The sequence below is a fragment of the Acinonyx jubatus genome, chromosome A2, assembly GCF_027475565.1.
Source record: "Acinonyx jubatus isolate Ajub_Pintada_27869175 chromosome A2, VMU_Ajub_asm_v1.0, whole genome shotgun sequence".
Taxonomy (NCBI): domain Eukaryota; kingdom Metazoa; phylum Chordata; class Mammalia; order Carnivora; family Felidae; genus Acinonyx; species Acinonyx jubatus.
Window position 1 is genome coordinate 48,292,535 of NC_069383.1, and position 18,935 is coordinate 48,311,469.

Here is an 18,935-nt window from a genome sequence, read left to right on the forward strand (position 1 = left end):
GGTGAGGAGCTGGCGGAGCAAGGCACACAAAGCTCGCCTGAGGAATCCAAGGCAAGAGCCAGATTCAGAGACAAGAGCAGGGTTATTTTTCCGCCTCTTGGAATATGCAGCCATGTGCTCTGGTGTTCTGGCTCTGCCCCCTTCATCTGGCCACAATACCATGTGGTATTACAACTTCTGAATGTTAAGAAACCTTATATTTCCTCAAGTATCAGTACTTAATTTTTCGTTCCACACATAAAACTCTGTGAGTGGAAAGGCTGCTGGCCCCCTTGTCAGAGGTAATTTCTCAAGGCTCTGCATGGGATTTAACGGGAGCCATATGGTTAAGTCCGTCAACCCTCCCAGAAAGCATCCCCCTGAAGGGCCCTCGTAAATGTTCTCAGGGCTGTGAAAGATCCAGCAACTTTCTAACAATAAAGCAATGTTCACAGCCACGATACTCAGCAAAACACAAAGCAGGAAGTAATGGCTTCTATTCTGAATTACTCAAAGGGGTCTTCAAGCTGTCCTGGCAAAGGGCCGTGGGCCAGTGACACCCTGGGACCTGCTGGTCTGTTGCCTCCAGCAGGAAGAAGGCTGGTCTGGATGTCACTAGCATCAGCCTGGGGTGGGCAGTGATGGTCTTACTCATGCTCAGTTTGGCTTGTGAAGTTAAAGAAAACTCTGGATAGTGGTTTTACACACCTATGCATTTACAGAGCAAGCACACTCCCAAATTGTCAGCTGCTTTATTTATCTTAAGTCCTCTTTAAATGTTGCTTTTCTGTGGCAGCGCCATTAGCCAACCTCTCTCCCTTAATTTCTGAGCAACGGCGACACAAAAATCCTCAAATCAATTACCATTCCCATCTCAATGAACACCTCAAACAGCAACACCAACTTATACAACGAAGCCGCATGACTCTGGTAGAAAAGGTAGCATGCTTTTAACACCAACATGTTCTGAGGCAGAACAAGCTTTATTACTATGACTACCGGTCACGTCAAGGACCAAGTATTAGCCACACCTAATACTCTGTATAATACATAGTGTCAGAGATTGCAAACAGAAAAGAAGTGCGGAAAGGGCAAGAGGAGGTACAATTTATGACGCATACTGGCTTCTCTTTATTTTTACATAAAACAAGGTTTGCTTCTACGGCATCTTATATCAATTTCTGGCTAAGTATCAGGCCTAAACTGTTCAACCACAACCCCATGCAAATAGGGGTTAGGACCAAATTGCTAACATAGTTACACATCACATGGACACTGATGTGCCAGGATTCAAAGTAGTACAAAACGAAGGAGGAATTTCATACATTAATGGCTTCAAATATGCATGCGGTTGACCATATTTTCACGGTTCCTGACATCTTAACCAGAATGTTCCCCAACGAGCCAGATATCTTCTGTTCAAGACACGAGCTTTCGTAGGAACATTTGTGTATCTTGATGTTAGACACAGAACACTTCTATGTCGTAAACTATGACCATCAAGTACTTTTTTTTTTTCAACGTTTATTTATTTTTGGGACAGAGAGAGACAGAGCATGAACGGGGGAGGGGCAGAGAGGGAGGGAGACACAGAATCGGAAACAGGCTCCGGGCTCTGAGCCATCAGCCCAGAGCTCGACGCGGGGCTCGAACTCACGGACCGCGAGATCGTGACCTGAGCTGAATTCGGACGCTTAACCGACTGGGCCACCCAGGCGCCCCTTGTACTTTTCACCAATCGTCTAACAAGCTCACGTGTTTGCCCAAATCCCTACAGAGGATTCAATTTGTAGAACATTTTGAATGAAAACGGAATACAGGAAGAAAACGGGTGGAGTAGAGTGGCAGTGTCGCCCACGACCTATCAGAATCCTGTACTGAGGTCCATTGGTGGAGAATGCCACATTCCATACCACCTTCACTACTCTCCTGAAGAATCACTGGGCATGAATTCACTGCTCACGCTTACATCATAAAGAGAACTAGACTCCTTCAGGAAAGCTGGGATCTATTAAGATTATAGCCACCTCCTCAATTGCTTACCGGCTCCTACAAAAGTATCTCATGCAAAGAGAGACAGAGAGAGACAAAGACAGAGTAAGAGACAGAGAAAGGGAATTTACATGACCACTACATGCTCATCTACCATTTTTCCCAGGTTCTGCTGACTTAATCCTGAATTAATGAGCCTGTTACATGATATCTAATAAAAACGACTGCAGCAGAGATACTGCTTGGAATCTGCCACATATTTGCTCCAAGGCTGAATCGATTTCATCTATATTTAACACATGCTTGTTTTCTGTCTCACTTGTCTCCCCCACAGCCCATGGCTCAACTCTTTTTTTTTTTTTCCCCATCTGGAAAACTTATCTCCTAAAATGCTACCATCAATCAGCCAAAGACACTCTTCCTGAGAGAGCGTCTGCCAGTCTGACTAAGCACAAGTAGTCACTAGTTTGGGGATGCCTCCCACACTCTCTAGCACCGTGTGTTTTTCTAGCTTGCCTAACCGCACGAGTACAATTTGGGATATTTATACTTACCTCCAGTTTCTACTGGGATAACAGCATTACTTTGACAGAACTGGGCATAGGGCATGGTGCGGGGGGGGGGGGGGTGTGATATGGGATGGCACAGAAGTTGCCTGTGTCGCTTATCTACCTACTTATAAATTTATTTCTTTGGATTTTTGCATTTCCACCCACTTTGGTCTAGATTGGCTCAGTGCCTGCTCAAAAAGTATGAAAATCCGATGCTTACAAAGATGCATACACTTTGCCCCTCAAAATCTTCTCTGGACTGCCGTGCTGTTCCCATTTCCAACTCCTTCATTGTCAATATCACCCCTAATATATTCGAGCCTTTATGCTTAAATATAGCATGAAAGAAGGTGCAGAAAAGAAAGCAAAAGTAAGGTTGGCAGCAGAAGCCAAGCACCGGGAGAAGGGAAGGAAAAAGAGGGGGCAGGAGACAGGCGGCCCCCTCCCTCTCCCACAAAGTTCCAGTCGTGAACACACCCACTGGCCGCAGCAAAAAAGCACTGTGCGTGGGCACAGGTGGGTCCCAGCCTCCCTGCCTGGATGCAGCTTAAGCGCTGAGCCTGAATGAAGACTTTCATTGCTGTTTGCTGTTTTTGTTGGCCAGTAGCCATGGCAAACATTTGCAGGTGGCTTGGCCAGATTTTGACACTTAAATATTTGAGGTTGTGATAAAAATCAGAATATTACTACAATATGGTTCTGTGCAGTCTCAAGGAAAAAAAAAAAACTATCTGCAATTTCAAATGCTCATTTAAAGACACAGTCTCCAGAGGGAACTCATGTTTTAAAATAAGTACTCATTTCCTCTTTGCTGCGAGAAATAAAAGAGTCAACCATCCCCAAATGTTACCACCTAGAGTTTCATTCTGAATCCACTGGTGAGATGGGTTGGGTTGTTCCTTGCTGAGCCCCCACGGCCATCCGGGCAAGGTTTTAGATGGGTCACATGGAGAAAATGGAGATGACAGGATGTGTGGGTTGGAATCAACATGGTAAGCACGACAGGGAAGGATCTGAAGAAAAGGAACAGCCTCCCTCAAGCCTGGCAATGAGACAGAGTCCTAAAAGTGACAATTATCTCCTAGAACGCACCAGGAGAGACATGCAGGAGTAAATGAGAAGACGGAGTGGGCTGGGAGGTCGCATGTACCAGAGGAACACTCCCACCCACCCAGGCACAGTGACACAGCCTAGAAATGTCACCCAACTGTACAGCCCTGGGCCAGCCGGGTAAATTACTGACAGAGTCAACACGCATCTTAGAATTCAGTGCTAACCCTTAAAAGATTGTTTCACAAAAACCAGCATTGTACTAACAATGGCCGAATGCTAAGGGCCTCCAAGAGGGTAGCTGGGGTGGGGGTGAGGGGGGAGGCAGAACTCCAGGGGGGAAGGAATGTTATAAAACTGCTAGTAAACTCTAACACATTTTATGTTTTTTCCCCTTGAAAGAAAAATAAAATAATTATGATTAGCTGGCCTAACTGTGAATTGTCTGCCCAAAGCCAAACCACTAGAGTGAAGGAGTGCCTTGAGATTTAGATGCTGTCTTTAAAGAACCCACTCCACCCTCGTAGTATATTATAGGTTCTTGCTTTAGATGGTGGCAGTATTTGCTCCCACGGTCATTTGAAAAGAAAAGAAATATTTAACAGGGCTACTAGCTAATTTAGCATTGGCTTGTTCCAACAAAGTCAAGCATTCAAATGGCCAGATTAATATTCTTTTTTTTAAATGGGAGACCAAATGTACCCATGGCAAGCTCACGAAACCATCACTGCCCACAGCTCTCATTTGTTAAGATGGGTCTTCACAAATCACAACCCATCTGATAGGTTGAGAAATGTGGGAGACAAGCCACCCCCTTCTAAAGCATTCTAAAGAGGAATAAGCTGATGTTGTTCCCCATGCTCACTCTTGATCTGAAATTCCTACAAACATGAAAAACAAAGGGGAAAGCGCCTGGCTGGCTCAGTCCGTGGAGCATGTGACTCTGGATCTGGGGGTTTTAAGTTGGAGCCCACATTGGGTGTAGAGACTACTTAAAAATAAAGCCTTTGAGAGACTCGTAAAAACTGAGAATAAACTAAGGGTTGATGGGGGGTTAGGAGGGAGGGGAAAGTGGGTGATGGGTATTGAGGAGGGCACCTGTCGGGATGAGCACTGGGTGTTGTATGGAAACCAACTTGACAATAAATTTCATATTAAAAAAACAATTTAAAAAATAAAATCTTTTAAAAAACAAAGGGGGCAAGACACATTGGCACATTGCAGGTCTGCTTTGGGTTGTTGTTGTTGTTTTAAATCACCATATCCAATATTCAGCTGAATATTCACACTGAATTCTGATGCACATACCAAATACAGCAAGCTCCCTATCCTATTTTAAACAGAGGACTGTGGGAACATACAGCAAGCAGTTCTCAGCTTTCAACAATATAAATTTATCAGAGCTCTTTGGCCTAAGTTACTACTTTTTCTTCCTAGGAACTTGACTACTCTTAAATATTCTATTTCCTCTTCACTCTACTCCTGCGAGGGTGGAAAGAAGACACATAACCATCATCCTGAAGATAAGGAAGCAGGCCAGAGAGTCTGTTATTTCTGAGAAGCTCGCGGGTAATGCCCAGGCTGCTGGTCCTCAGACCACACTCCAAGTAGGCAGGGGATAGCACTGTCATATGAAACTCAGAAGTGAAAACTCTTTCCAACCCATAAACAGAGTGTCTGGGATTCTGACGAAACCGACCTTTCTACCAACTTCTCTCAATAACCGCAGTACTGTCTTTTTTACATAAGCCAGGGGGAAAGGGCTTGCTGTTTTGCTTTTTCTACTCCAGGAATGAGCCTGGGCCAACACAGAGGAAGGGGAGAACTAATAAAGAGGTATTAACAAGGAAAGGAAGCAAAGAAGAATAATCAGAGGGACGCAAGACTGGAAATACATGGAAGACACAGGGGCTGGGCTCAGCAGATCCTAGGAAAAAAGGGACACACTCTGTTGGGGAGGCAGGTGGGCTGGTGAAACCTCCCTCTACCATCCTTAAGCATTTGTCCTGAAAGTATGCTCTGCTCTCTGTCACACCCAAGGGGTTTTCTCCCGTCATCTTGAAGTTCACAACTCTTGTCTAAAGAAACGATGACACCGAATGCCTTGCTTTGCCCCGCAAAGTCCAGGATCAAAAGTGTCCACCAAATGGGGACTCCCCACCCTTCTCCCATTAAAAGCATCACTCTAAGGGCCAGGTGGTACCACACCAGCCAGGAACACCAACTTCTGTCTCACCCAATCCGAGCACCAGAAACAAGGAGAAAGTCTAGAACATTCTCTGAGCTCCAGCCAGGACCCAGAGACAACCGAGGAAGTCTCCTTACCCGATCTGGCGGTTGGTGGAAGGTGCCTGTGTGATGACAGAGCTGGACTGGGGCGACGGCATGGCTTGCTGAATCACAACGCTGGTGTCATGGTTGGGCATCCGGGTGCTGCCAAGCTGGTGAGCTCCGGGCCCCGCCAAGGCCCCACCAACTGTGTTATGCATCGAGATATTCTGCCCAGAGAAGACAGAGGGGAAGGTCAGAAGAAGTCAATGTTTTATGCTACTCTCAAGCTCTCAGAGGACAAAATTGGGAATCTGGTCATGTCAACTAAATAAAGAGTTATGGCTTCTGGCAAGCCATGGGTCCATCCATCTTGTTATAACTTACAGCTATGAGCAGATGAGAAACAACTATTTACCCTAAGAGTAACACACATAAGAAAACACCCTGAAATTTACTAATCACTCTGCCGCCTTCCTGATGTAAGGTGTGTCTATCAGGGACATTTGATGCATGTCTTCTCTGACTTGGTGTGATATATACCGTGTTTGAAAATAATTTCCATGGTGAGTGCACGATACTATGATTTAGTGAAGAGCTGTTCAGCATCCTGCTTTGAATGACATGCACACCAGGTTATTGTTTCTTTTTCAGTCGCATGAGAGTGGCCAACCACCTACTTTTTTTCCCTCCCAGGAAACTACTACCTTTCCCAATCATAATCTAGGTACTCATGACCCAAGCTCAACAACCTGGAGAGTGAGGATAGATGACTGGCAGAGATGACAGGGTGTCTGGAATCCAATGCCAAGAGCCAAAGTTGCAACTTTCGGCTGTATCTCCATAAAATCAATCTCTAACAATTTTTATGGAATAACGGAATATAGAACAATGCTTGCTTGTTCATTTACTTTTTCACTGTCTTGTCCTCTAGAATGAAGAACATTTGTGTTCATAACTCTCTCTCACGGCACTTGGAACATTGTAGGCACTCAGGTAAACATGCATTGCATGAATAAACCAGTGAAGGCAAAATGTGACATCTGAGTCACTTAAGGGAACTAACAGCCTGTGCTTATTTCTGATGACTTGAATGAAGGTTTCCTTGTTTAAAATTCAAAAGTAAGGTAACACACGAAAGGTAAAGCTGTCTTAAAAGACAGTTCTTCTTGAAAAAAAGAAAGTCACTGGGACAAACAAAAGAGGATTCACACTGGAGCAGAAGTCTTACCAATGTGGTGGAGCCAAAAGGTGAGAAATTCAGAGTCTAGAAAAGAAAGGGAAAGTGCAGGGTAAAGCCAAGTAAGTAAGTGGGTCTCTGTAAACAGCTAGGCACAGCTCTTCAGCTTAGAAGGGTAGTGAAATTCGAGAGGTCAGCTGGACAATGGGTTGAGGATGGCAGAAAAGAAATGGAGTGTCACTAGCAATTTACTGGAGGGAAAATATATATCTGTCTGCGCTTTGGGGTTAGCAAAGAAAAAAATAAATGTTACTCAGGAGAACCAGAAGTGGTTCTTTGAAGTTCTTCTGCAAAGAACAGGATTTCCTGCACTACGTGTTAAATGATGGTGATAACATATATGGTATTTGGGGTGGTTGTGTCCATCGCGTTGCACCTTTCCCAGATTTCTGATTTCTAAATCCTGACCACACAGTTTGTCAGGAGTCCAGATGCAAACTGGGCACCTGGCTTAGACTGTGAGCCGACTGTGTTATCGCGGGATCCCAAAGGCATGAACAGTCGTCTATACACACACGCGGTCCAAAGGCTCCTCTTTTACACTGGAAGGTTTTTCTGACGTGGGAAAACATTGTGGTTGGTTAAAGCAAGATGAAAGGAAATGGCGATTTGGAGTAGCAGTGCAGGGCTATGCTTAAGTTCTTTTGATAGGGTCTAGAGACGTAGCGAATTGAGCTCAAATGACAGTAAAATAAAATAAAATAACTGGGTTACTTCTTTAAAAAGTGAACCTTAACAAACATACCTCCCTGGGTCTCAATGAGGTCTCGAGGAAGTCAACAGTTAAAAAGATTTTTTTCCTCCATTGTTGGGATCCTCAGAGAGACTCCCAAGTTTTTTGTCTTGCTCACAGTCACCTACTTTGCCAATAATAGATCTGAGGCACCGAAAGCTTTCTGGCTCTTTTTAGAATTATTTTCTGTTGCGCTGTACTATCAAAAATTATGAGTAGAGCTGCACAGTCTAGAATTTAAAATAACAATCTTTCAATTGACAAAGAAGAATATAAAATGTACGGGCCTTCCTTGGGTTACCCGCGGCACCCCCCTATGCAGTCCCCAAGTACTGCAGAGTCAACCGACGCATCTTTGATCTGTTTCTATCCTTCTATCTCTCCTCCTGCCAACCTACACCCAACCACCTCCATCTCCTTTCCTGGACTGGAAAGAGGTCTCTTAACTGGTCTGTCACTTACTTTGCCTTCCCTTTCTCCTTTTGCCCATATACGGTCACAGTGATTTTTTTTCAGTTTGTTTGCTTGTTTTGAGAGAGAGAGAGAGAGCAAGCGCATGAGTGCGCAAGTGGAAGGAGGGGTAGAGAGAGAGAGGAGAGAAAGAATTCCAAGCAAGCCTATGCTGTGAGCACGGAGGCAGACTAGGGGAGGGTACGCACAATATGGCCCTAGAGATCTTCCAAACTGTGAGATCATGACCTGAGCTGAAATCAAGAGTCATAGGCTTAACCAACTGAGCCACCCAGGCACCTGGCATGGTGATCTTTTCAAAAACCAAAACTGATCATGGCCCACAATTCTCCCCGCCCAACTGCACTGCCCCACCTCCAGCCACCACCCCCACAAGCTTCTTAGATGGCTTCCATGGTTCAGAAGACATTGACAGCACTCTTTGTGTCATCTCCAAAGCCTGTAGGAGACCCTTCCTACCTCTCAGTTCATCTCACACTACTCTCACTCTTGCTTTGTGTTCTTCACTCCACCTTATTGGCATGTTCCTGTCCTCATACTGCCCATGCTCCCTTTCAGCACAGGGCCTTGGGAATATGTTTTTTTCTGCTACCTGTGCCCTTCCCCTGATTCCACCTTCAAATCTCAGATTAAGCATCACGCGAGGAAGACTTCCCTGACCTCTCCAGTGATGGGCACCCTCTCCCTCTTCTTTGCAGTACTTGTTACAAGTTCACAATTGTTTTGATTATTTGACTAACATGTTTCTTCCTTAAGGCCATAAGCGCAATGTGAGAAGAGACTAAATTCGACTTTACTCCCCATTGTCTCTGTTGCCTAGATCAGTGCCTGCATATAATAAGTGCTCAATAAACACTGAATGAGTGAGTAAACTATAAAATGATATTCCTAAAATATTCAGTATGAGGAAGCCTTTTATTCCCTGGCCAGTTTTTGAGAGTGCTAACTTTTTGTCCATCTACCGGGATCTCAGAACATGCTTATGGTATTAGAGCTTTAGATATTAAGGTATTTGTTCAATTATGGGCTAGAGAAAGAGAAAAGACCAGTGTTAAGATGAAAGCCACAAACATGGGACGTACACAAGAAGGAAAGCCTTTGAGAAAATATTAAATGAGCCCTTGGAAGAAGATGCCAAAAGGCGAGCTCTGAATCTTTGAGCACTTTGGCTCAAAGTATGGCAACAACCATTCTTCACCTCCACCATGAAAACCAGGAAAAACTGATCCGTGCTGCAGCACAAAGAAAATGATTTCTTCAGAGGGAAGCATGTTAAGTGAAAGAAAGAACTACTTCTTTAATGAGAATCACTAAGAAGAATTTTAAGGGACACCCAGGTGACTCAGTCGGTTGAGTGTCCAACTTCAGCTCAGATCATGATCTCATGGTTCCTTGAGTTTGAGCTCCACATCAGGCTCCTTGCTGTCAGTGTGAAGTCTGCTTTGGATCCTCTGTACTCCTCTCTCTCTCTGCCCCTCCCCTGCTCTCTCTGTCTCTCTCTCTCTCTCTCAAAAAAAAAAGAAAAGAAAAGAAAAGGAAAGGAAAGGAAGGAAGGAAGGAAGGAAGGAAGGAAGGAAGGAAGGAAGGAAGGAAATAAGAAAGAAAGAAAGAAAGAAAGAAAGAAAGAAAGAAAGAGAAAGAAAGAAAATGAATTTTAAAAACTATCCAGGAATATACCTCACACCTTCTCCCACCAACATTTAAGACATCTCTTTGTCTCTGTGACCCCAACCAGAGATGGAAAAGGCTCCTAAGTGTTATATTCTAATTCTTCAATAATCTCTTTTCTCCACCACACATGAAATCTGCAAATTCTCCACACTCCTTCCCCCAGACCGAGGGAGTAATTTCAAAACATTTTGGAAAAATAAACAATTAGGCAAACATTATCATTTCACATTAAGAGAAGATCTTTTTTTTTCCTTTAAGCATTACGTAGTAACTCAAACATGAAATTATTTTCTGAGTTCACATTTTCCCAATTATGGGTTCAAAACCTGTCTTCATTGATAAAAGAATGGCATTTTACCTCTGGGTAAATTAAATATCCAATTTCAAAAACACGAGTGACTACATCTTGCTGAGTTACTTTTGCTAGTATAGGTGCATAGATTTGGAACTGGTACAATAGTGTCATCAAGCCAGTGGATGGGTGTCAATACGCATGGAACAATCAGAGGTGTTCCTCGAGGCTCAGCCTTTGGCCTTTTCTTGTTCCGCATTTGTACCAACAGCTTGGATGAAGATGTAAAAATTGCGCCTGTCAAATCTGCAGTTGACACAGTGTTGGGAGGCAGAGCTTATGTTCTGGGTAGTAGAATCAGGTTTTACTTGAGCCAACTGTGTGATCTGGCCTCCAAAAATGCTAACATAAATCTAGGTTGCTGTAGAAGAAGTGCGATGTCCAGCTCAAGGGAAGTAATTACTCCACTGTACAGCGCGCTGAACTGACCACATTTGGCCACCACATTTTAAGGGGGAAATTGACAAATAGGAGGGAATGAAAGCAATGAAGGCATCCAAAATGCATCACAGGAAGAACTGTAGAGGAATCAGGGAATATTTAGTCTGAAGAAGAAAAGATTTAGAGGGTCATGCTAACTGCCTTCAAATATTTGTGGGATTAGATACAGTCTATATTACTCCAGAGGGCATACCTTCCAAAAAATGGGATCATGTTGATAAAAGCCAATGATGACTACAATTTGAGTTCTTATTTTGAGACAACCACTATGCTAGATGCTTTATAAACTGCATCTCTAACCTTCACAATGGCATTACAGGGTCAGCGTTATTAGCCTTGTTTTAAAACAATAAAAAGAGTAAAATTCCTACCATTACTAATACTATGCCATTCTCTTCTAGTCATCCACACTCTTTCTGGACTGATGCTCTAAAAATACAAATTTGATCTTTTGTCCAAAGACTAAACGAGCTGCCTTGTCACGTACTGAGCTTTCTGGCATTGGAGTTAAGCCAGTACAGACTAGTGGCCCCCTGTCAAGGATGTCACCAAGAGGATTTCTGCATCAGGAGGGAGAAAGTGCTGCATGACCTCTAAGGTCTCTTCTATTGCTAAGATTCCCTCACTTACGATACATGGTTCATACTTCGGCCCAATGCTTCCAAATGATTAGTAATCTGTGATAACATTGGAAATACACTGGCTTAGGAGTTAGGAGGTCTATTCTAGTCCAGGCTCTCTACCCCTCCTTGCAGCCATGTAACCTGGATAAATCATCCAACCCCCCTCAGCTCCATAGCCCCATTGCTAAAAGCAGGGGGTTGGACTACCTGGTTTCCATAATTATTTCTGGCTCTGATACTCCACAAGTCTCTTTGTATGTTACATTTTATGAGACATTAAATATCCAAACACACTTTTTAGATTCTGATTCACGGGACTACAAACATTGATTTTTTTTTCTCCATAACCATAAGCTTTTGGAGATGAGTCTCCTAAAAATTATAGCTTTATGCCAGACCCAAGGGATCATGATTCAAGAAACGGATCCAACACAAAGTAAAATTTCTCAAACTTCAAAGACGAAAATTTCACAAATTATTTTCACCTAAATCACTCACTCTGGGGTTCCAATTTCTCCACATGTTCCTTTGACTTCTTCTTCCCTTCATATCCTTCAATATACCTTGCTCTCCATTCAGTGTTGTTCTGAGACACAAAGGGTGTGAATGGAATGAGAATCAGGGCATAATGAGTCTTGATTGCATACTCAGTGAGTTTGAGGTAGAGTGGTAATTGTCTATCTGCATGCATGGGCTTGGAATACAATATGCAAAAAAAACAACGCAATGTATATGAATATATGTCCATGTTCTTATAAATACCTATAATTTCAGGGCGTGGTCATGAAGGATGAAGGGCAGTGGACCACAGATGAAAGTAAAAGTTGGAGCATACAGGGAGAAGGTTGTTGATTCCCATAAGGTCCCAAAATGCTATCTTCAAATCTATATTCTGTCCAACTGCCAAGGTGTGGAGACTTTATGGGTTTCTCTATAAAGAGCCAGGGTCATCCCGACACGCGTTTACAAGTCAAGTTGTGCAATCTTGGAATTGCCTGCATCTTAATGAGGCCCGGGCAGTTATGAAGACTTTCAGAACTTCCCCGATGTAAACATCCATGAATTGCATCCAAAAGATGTCTGAGACATTCACAGGATAACACAAGTTCTAACCTTGTGTTAGAAGAGACTAAGCTCTCTGGAGGTTTAGGAAGGATTCTAGAAGGTCCTAACTCCTTCTTTCTGATGCTCTCAGGAGCTGGAATACCAGAGTGAGTATTTTGAATTCTACTAAGAGAGTAGGCTGCTCCGTGACAGAGGGGACATAGTGGGGTTGGGGAGGACACCAGGGGCCATGCCAGCTGCCTCTCTCTCCATAATGTTCTCCTTAGTGTAGCCACACTGTGAAAGATGAACATAAGAAAGAATCCATCTCAGGCAACTTTGCATCAGGGAAAGGGAGAGGAGAGCACAGAGCCCTGTGAAAATTCCAGCTTTGACATGCACATTTAAATTCTGCTTTTTCAGAGTATGCTACTTATCCCAGAAGACTTCTAAGGGGAACAAAAACATGAGCACTGGAATATAGGGCTCAAGTTCAGATCAGCTCAATAGTGCCTGGGCATGTTAAGTTCTCTGAGCCATACCTTCCTCATCTTTAAAATAGAGATAATCATCTAATGAACAGGGTTGTAGTGAGCCCCACATGAGAGGATGGATGTTCCAGCACAGTGCTGACAGCATACGTGTACTTCTTCTCTTTTAGTATAGTTCCGAACGTGAGGCTCAGAGAGTAGTGGTTCATTCTGGGTGGCTACTCCCCATGACTGATTTTAACAGAAATATTACTAATAATAGCTAGCACTTATACAGCATTACCATATGGCAGAAAACTCATTTAGTCCTTATTAGTCTATGAGGCACATAGGATTATTAATCCTCATTTTACAGAGGAGGAAACTGAAGCACAGAGAGGTTAAGTAACTTGCTCAAAGTCATCCAACTGATAAGTGAAGGAGCTCAGACCTAAGCCCTTTGGCTTCAGAGTCCAGATTCTTACCTACTAAGCCATACTGCCTGTATAGTCTTGCTGTAAAAATATTTTCTAGTGGAAAATGACAAGGCAAAAAATAAAGTATACCTGCTATCCTTTCTAGGGACATTAAAAGAAATGGTTAATTGATGCTGGTATGGGATCCTGAGAATTACAATATATCTGTCTTACCACTAACTTGGGGCAATGTCATCACCACCATTTTCATACCTAGAAAAGACTGAGATACACCATTAATTCATTTCTAAGTTGTTGACTCGTGACCCTTGTCTTAATGTCATATTGCCTGCACAGGTCTTTTGAGACTGGTTTACAAGGAACAGGGCAGATTAAGATTAGGGAGGAAAGCTGTACTTCAAAAACTGTTGAACGATACTCCTACCAAACTACCAAAACAACCAACCAACTGTCACTCACTCATTCTCTGATGAAGTTCAGCTTCCTCAATAGTTCCACGAGTTAAGCAAAAGGCTGAGAAAGAGGTAATTTCTTTGATGTTTGGATCAAGTTCAATTTCCAAGGCAACTTCCCTTACAGCGGGTAGAAAAGCAGCTCACACATGGATATGACCCTCAGTGGCCTTTAGCACACTCACCCGTTCCCAGGAAGTGGAAGGCCTGGCCCGAGTGAGGTTCTAGACTTGAGTCTGCAAGATACGGACCAGCAAGGTCCATCTGACTGGACTGTGCTCTCCTCCAACTCCAGACCTCTGTCATCCTTTCTAATACTGGGTTTAGACAAAAGAGCCCTGAACCATCCCTGTAAGCATTTTATAGCTATTCATTTAATACCATAGTAAAATGCTCAAGACAATAAATGTCTTCTCAGGTGCCACCCTCGACTGTGAGAAACAGTTTTCAGGTGTCTCTCAAAGATCCTGCTCCTTCCTGTTCAGATTCTCTCAGTGCCGTAGAGTGTCTGTGCCTCTGCTCTCACCTCCTGCTTTAGTGTCTCGGTTAATTCCGCTAAATATAATCATATGGGTTAAAAGGAAGGAAATGATGCCACTTCGTTCAGGTTACTAGACTTTTAGTTGAGCAAATCTCTGTGGTTGATGCATCCACAGATATCTTGGAAGTCAGAGACTCCTCTAATGCCCCTGAAAATGATATTGTGCTCACTGCTCCCTGGTAAAGTTCTCAAGAGTCTTCCCCAAGAAACCGTGGCACCAGCCTACTTGAACACTTCTGCCGGCCATACCTCTGACATATGACCTGAGCTTTTATCATTTCATTCCAATCAATCTTTTCCATAACATCTCCTGGCAACTCATCCTCTCTACCCTTTTCCCTCTCATTCACACACACAGACCTCAATGCTTCTTGACTATTCATTCCATTTCATGTCTCTTTTTCACCTTTGCACATGATTGACCTTTGCAGTCAATCCAAGATCCAGCACCTTTCTCCTCTGTGGAGCCTTCTCCCACTGCTTCTGGCCCCATTAGTTGCTCCCTGTTTTGTGCTCTCATGGTACCTTTTCCATATTGCCATTAAAGAGCCTGGCTGATTTCCACAAGCACTTCCTCCAGCAAACTTGGACCAGGGAATATGCCAGGTTCACCTGAGAACAGCCAGTGTCTGCTCCTTGATATGCACCTTGCAGACATGCAATAAATTCAATTTTTCAGTGAATGCATGAATGGTGGCGATTTTCTGCAAGTGTATTGCGTCTCTTTGCTTTACTTTCCTCACTTGTTAAACAGGAACAACCATACCTGGTAAGGTTTTCATAAATATTTAGTTAAGTAATGCCAATGCAGAGCTTAGTACAATGTTGGGCGTATTAAATGCCCAACACTTTTTAGTAACCATTACTTTAATTATCATTACTGTTATCATTAACAATGGTAACGCCACCTCTATACGCAATTAACCACTCTTTGGTCCTCCATTTTATCCCATAAATACCTCTTTCAAGGCTCTGATAACACATTGGTGTATTTGTTTATTTTTAAGATCGGTCTTCCCCTTCTAGCTGTGAAGACTCTGACAACAGGAACAGTTTCTGATTTCACGTGGCTGTCCCCAGGGCTTAAAACAATACCTGCCACATGGAGGTTTGCTGAATGAACGTGTAGGGAGTGCAACTATAGTGCTCCCAAAAAAGAGAAAAGAAAAAGAACCAACTTTCCCAGAAGACCTACAGTTCAGAGGCAATATGGAAATCTAAGGAGACAGAGGGATAAAAACCAAACGAATCTGAAAAACACCTTCACTCACACAGGCAACAGAAACAGAGACCCACCCTCTAGAGCTGATTAGGCGCTGGCCTAAAGGGTGACGGGCTAGCCAATGGGTCTGCACCTCCATGTGAGCTCCACCATTAAGCACATGATCTTGCTTGACTTATTAGTCTGTTGATTTTGCCTTCATACTGATTCCCACATCTGTCTTTTCTTTGCTATCCCACGAGCTCCAGTTTGATAACCCTCCACCCTGACCACGCCATAACTTCTTACTGTTCTCCTGGCTTTCAACCCTTCTGGTCCCTCCCAGGCCACTCGAGACCGCAGAGTCCAATTAATTGGTATGAATCAGCACTTTCCCAATGTCATACCTTAACGCTAAAACCTCCCAGGGCTCCCCAGTGCTTACACCGTGAAAGCCCACTCTGAGCCTTGCCTTCAAAGGCTCTTTTATCCAGCCCCATCTCTTACCCCTGCCCCCTGTGCCAGCCCTCCGCTCCGACCACCCTTCTCTACTCACTGCGCAACGCATGAGTTCAAATTCTCCCCTTCACACCTTGGCAGGTACATTCCCCAGGCCTGGAATTTCCTCTCTGCTTAGCTAAATCCTATCCTCTAGTACAAATGAGGATAGTATTCCCTGGCTTCCTTTGAACTATGAAGTTAAGGTACAGAATGACTTGAAAAGAGCTTTAATAACATACGTATTATCCTGCCACCCTTGCTCTCCTCTCCTCTGACATCCCCTCATTCTTGGAAAGACCGCTTTCCTCTGTTCAACCTCTGGTTCATCTTAAATATCACCTTTTCAATGTTACCTCTCTAACTAAAAAAAAAACCCTCCTACTATTTTCTACCTCAGTACCCCGAACCTTTCCTTTATAGCATGTGTCATAAGGTGTGATTTTTCTCATTATCATTTCCAGTTATATATTATCACTATCATTTTATTATTATTTTATCATTACTATTTCCAGTTATATATACTTTTATCATTATTTTTTTTATTTAAAAAAATTTTTTTTAATGTTTATTTTTGACAGAGAGACAGAGCATGAGCGGGGGAGGGGCAGAGAGAGAGGGAGACACAGAATCCGAAGCAGGTTCCAAGCCCTGAGCTATCAGCACAGAGCCCGATGCGGGGCTCGAACTCACAGGCCGTGAGATCATGACCTGGGCTAGAGTCGGACGCTCAACCGACTGAGCCACCCAGGCGTCCCTATACTTTTATCATTATTATTTCCAGTTACCTATTATAAATTCCTGGAAGGGAAAGCGCCCGTCTTATTTTCTCTTCTATTGCTAGTGCCCAGCTCAGTGCTGACACAGAACTAGACAACCAGTGACCGAATGGACAAATGAATTAGGATTTCTGAGGTGATGATATAATAAAGAGCAACCAATTTACAATTTCCTCCCATTGGGCACACGGTCGTCTTCAGCCTGAGATACAGAGAGATAACATTTGCTGACTTGAATCCTCATAAGTCATATCAACAGAGGCCAGACACAGATTAACAGTCTCCTCAAATTGCCATGCGTTTGGTCAATTCAAATCACTGGTTGAAGTAAGGCAAGACAGGCCCCCCCTAAGCAACTGGAAAACATACAGGAGAAGACAAAGTGAAATGATTACAAACAAGCAAGAAACTAGGGTCCTGGGGTGTATATGGGGAAGGGAAGCGAATGGCACCAATGGCATTGCCAGGCTCCCGCTTCTGTACAGCGTGGGGGAAGAAAAGGTTCGCGAATATCCTGAAAGAGGCACTGAGCACACAGGGAAATGCTGAGGAGACACACTAAGAACCTGGTATGGCCACACCCGGGGCAAATGGCCCATGCTAGAATTAACTAAGCGTATTTCCCTTCCTTCCTTACCAGAACGTGTGAAATTACCAAAAGTAAGGGTGAATATAAAACTACCACAAGGATGCTGATGGTCTGTTTCCTCAGCATTTCAAAGAGAATCAAATACTTATGCTGAATGACCAGAAATACCAATGTAGCGCTCTCTTCAGTGCTGCTCATGATCTACTATAGTTCTGAGAAGAGACTTTGCCTTTCCCTCTCCCAAAGCCCCCCCTTCCTCGGCTCTTCTCTCCTGGCCAAAAGAGCTGGAGGGTAGGGCTGGCTGCTAAGATGAATCTGCTTGAAAACTCCCCTGCCTGGAGCATTGGTGGAGTATCTGCATTCCTGAATATTTGGCAACAGCCTCGTTCTTAACATGAAATAGAAATGTGATCTTCAGTGGGAAGGAAAATGTGCTACAAGATAGACTTCCTCCTCCGAAACAATAGAGAATAAGAGTGCCTGCACTTCGTTTCACTTCTGGTGGAACCCGTCAGGTGGCTTGCCATGAATGGCCTTGCTTTGTAAATTGTTCAGTACCTTCACAAACGTAAGTTACTGCTCTGCTGCGCTAGTGATCAATATTAACTCAGGGAAGTGGATGTTTTATTAGAAGACAAGTACCCTCCACCTGCCATTGCTACCAAGCAAACTGAATCACAGCGACTGGTGTTTGTTAAGTCTTCGACCAAAACCCAAATGATATAATGCAACACAGGAAATCAATGAGAGACTGAGTCTGTCTTATTTGATGAAATCCTAATAGAAAGAGATAACATTTTTACCTTGACCATACCAAATGAAATTCACTTGTTGTGTGCATCGGGGCACTGGCCACGACTGGATGCAACAGTCCTCAAAAGAAGCCTCTGGAAATCTCCTGAATATTGAGAGCGAATTTTCAAAAAACAATTTTTAACCTTTATTTATTGAGAGACAGGGAGAGACAGAGCATGAGCATGGGAGGGGCAGAGAAAGGAGGAAACACAGAATCCGAAGTAGGCTCCAGGCTCTGAGCTGTCAGCACAGAGCCCGACGTGGGGCTCGAACTCACAAACCGTGAGATCATGACCTGAGCCAAAGTCAGACGCTTAACCGACTGAGCCACCCAGGTGCCCCAAGAGCAAATTTTAAAATAAGAGTTCTTACCAGTCATTTGGGTTCTCTGGGTCCTTAGGAGTCCAGAGAAGTGCAATGGGGGTCAATGAGATAGACGGTTTCTATGTTTACAGCACATACAATGTACATTCCCAAGCCTACATTATACCACTTATTACCATTCTGACCTCATCACTTCCTACTACTCCTAACCTTACTCGCTCTGCTCTAGACACATACTGGCCTTCTCAATGTTCTGCAGACATACAATAGCCATGGCACTGGCTGCTCCCCCCTCCCCACCCCACCCCCTGAAAAGGTTCCTTCTCCTTCTCACATCTCCTTCTGCCACCAATTCCGAATGTCTGCTCAAACGTTACCTCCCAATGAGCCTTATGTCTGAGGCTGGCCACTCTAAAGTGACAACTCAACTTCTT

At 43.7% G+C, this 18,935-nt stretch overlaps 1 protein-coding gene across 9 annotated transcripts in view; it reads right to left on the bottom strand.

Annotated features, from left to right (window-relative positions):
• The window catches only part of CREB5 (cAMP responsive element binding protein 5), a 484,504-nt gene that overhangs the window by 239,262 nt on the left and 226,307 nt on the right, over positions 1–18,935 (bottom strand). For 8 of the 9 annotated variants that reach the window (XM_053218281.1, XM_015085960.3, XM_027075175.2 and 5 more), the window contains one exon: positions 5,898–6,070. In XM_053218281.1, coding sequence (XP_053074256.1) covers positions 5,898–6,070 — 173 coding nt within the window. Of the gene's footprint in view, positions 1–5,897; positions 6,071–18,549; positions 18,697–18,935 lie in introns of those variants that run through there. The other variant, XM_027075179.2, reaches the window with a different exon arrangement.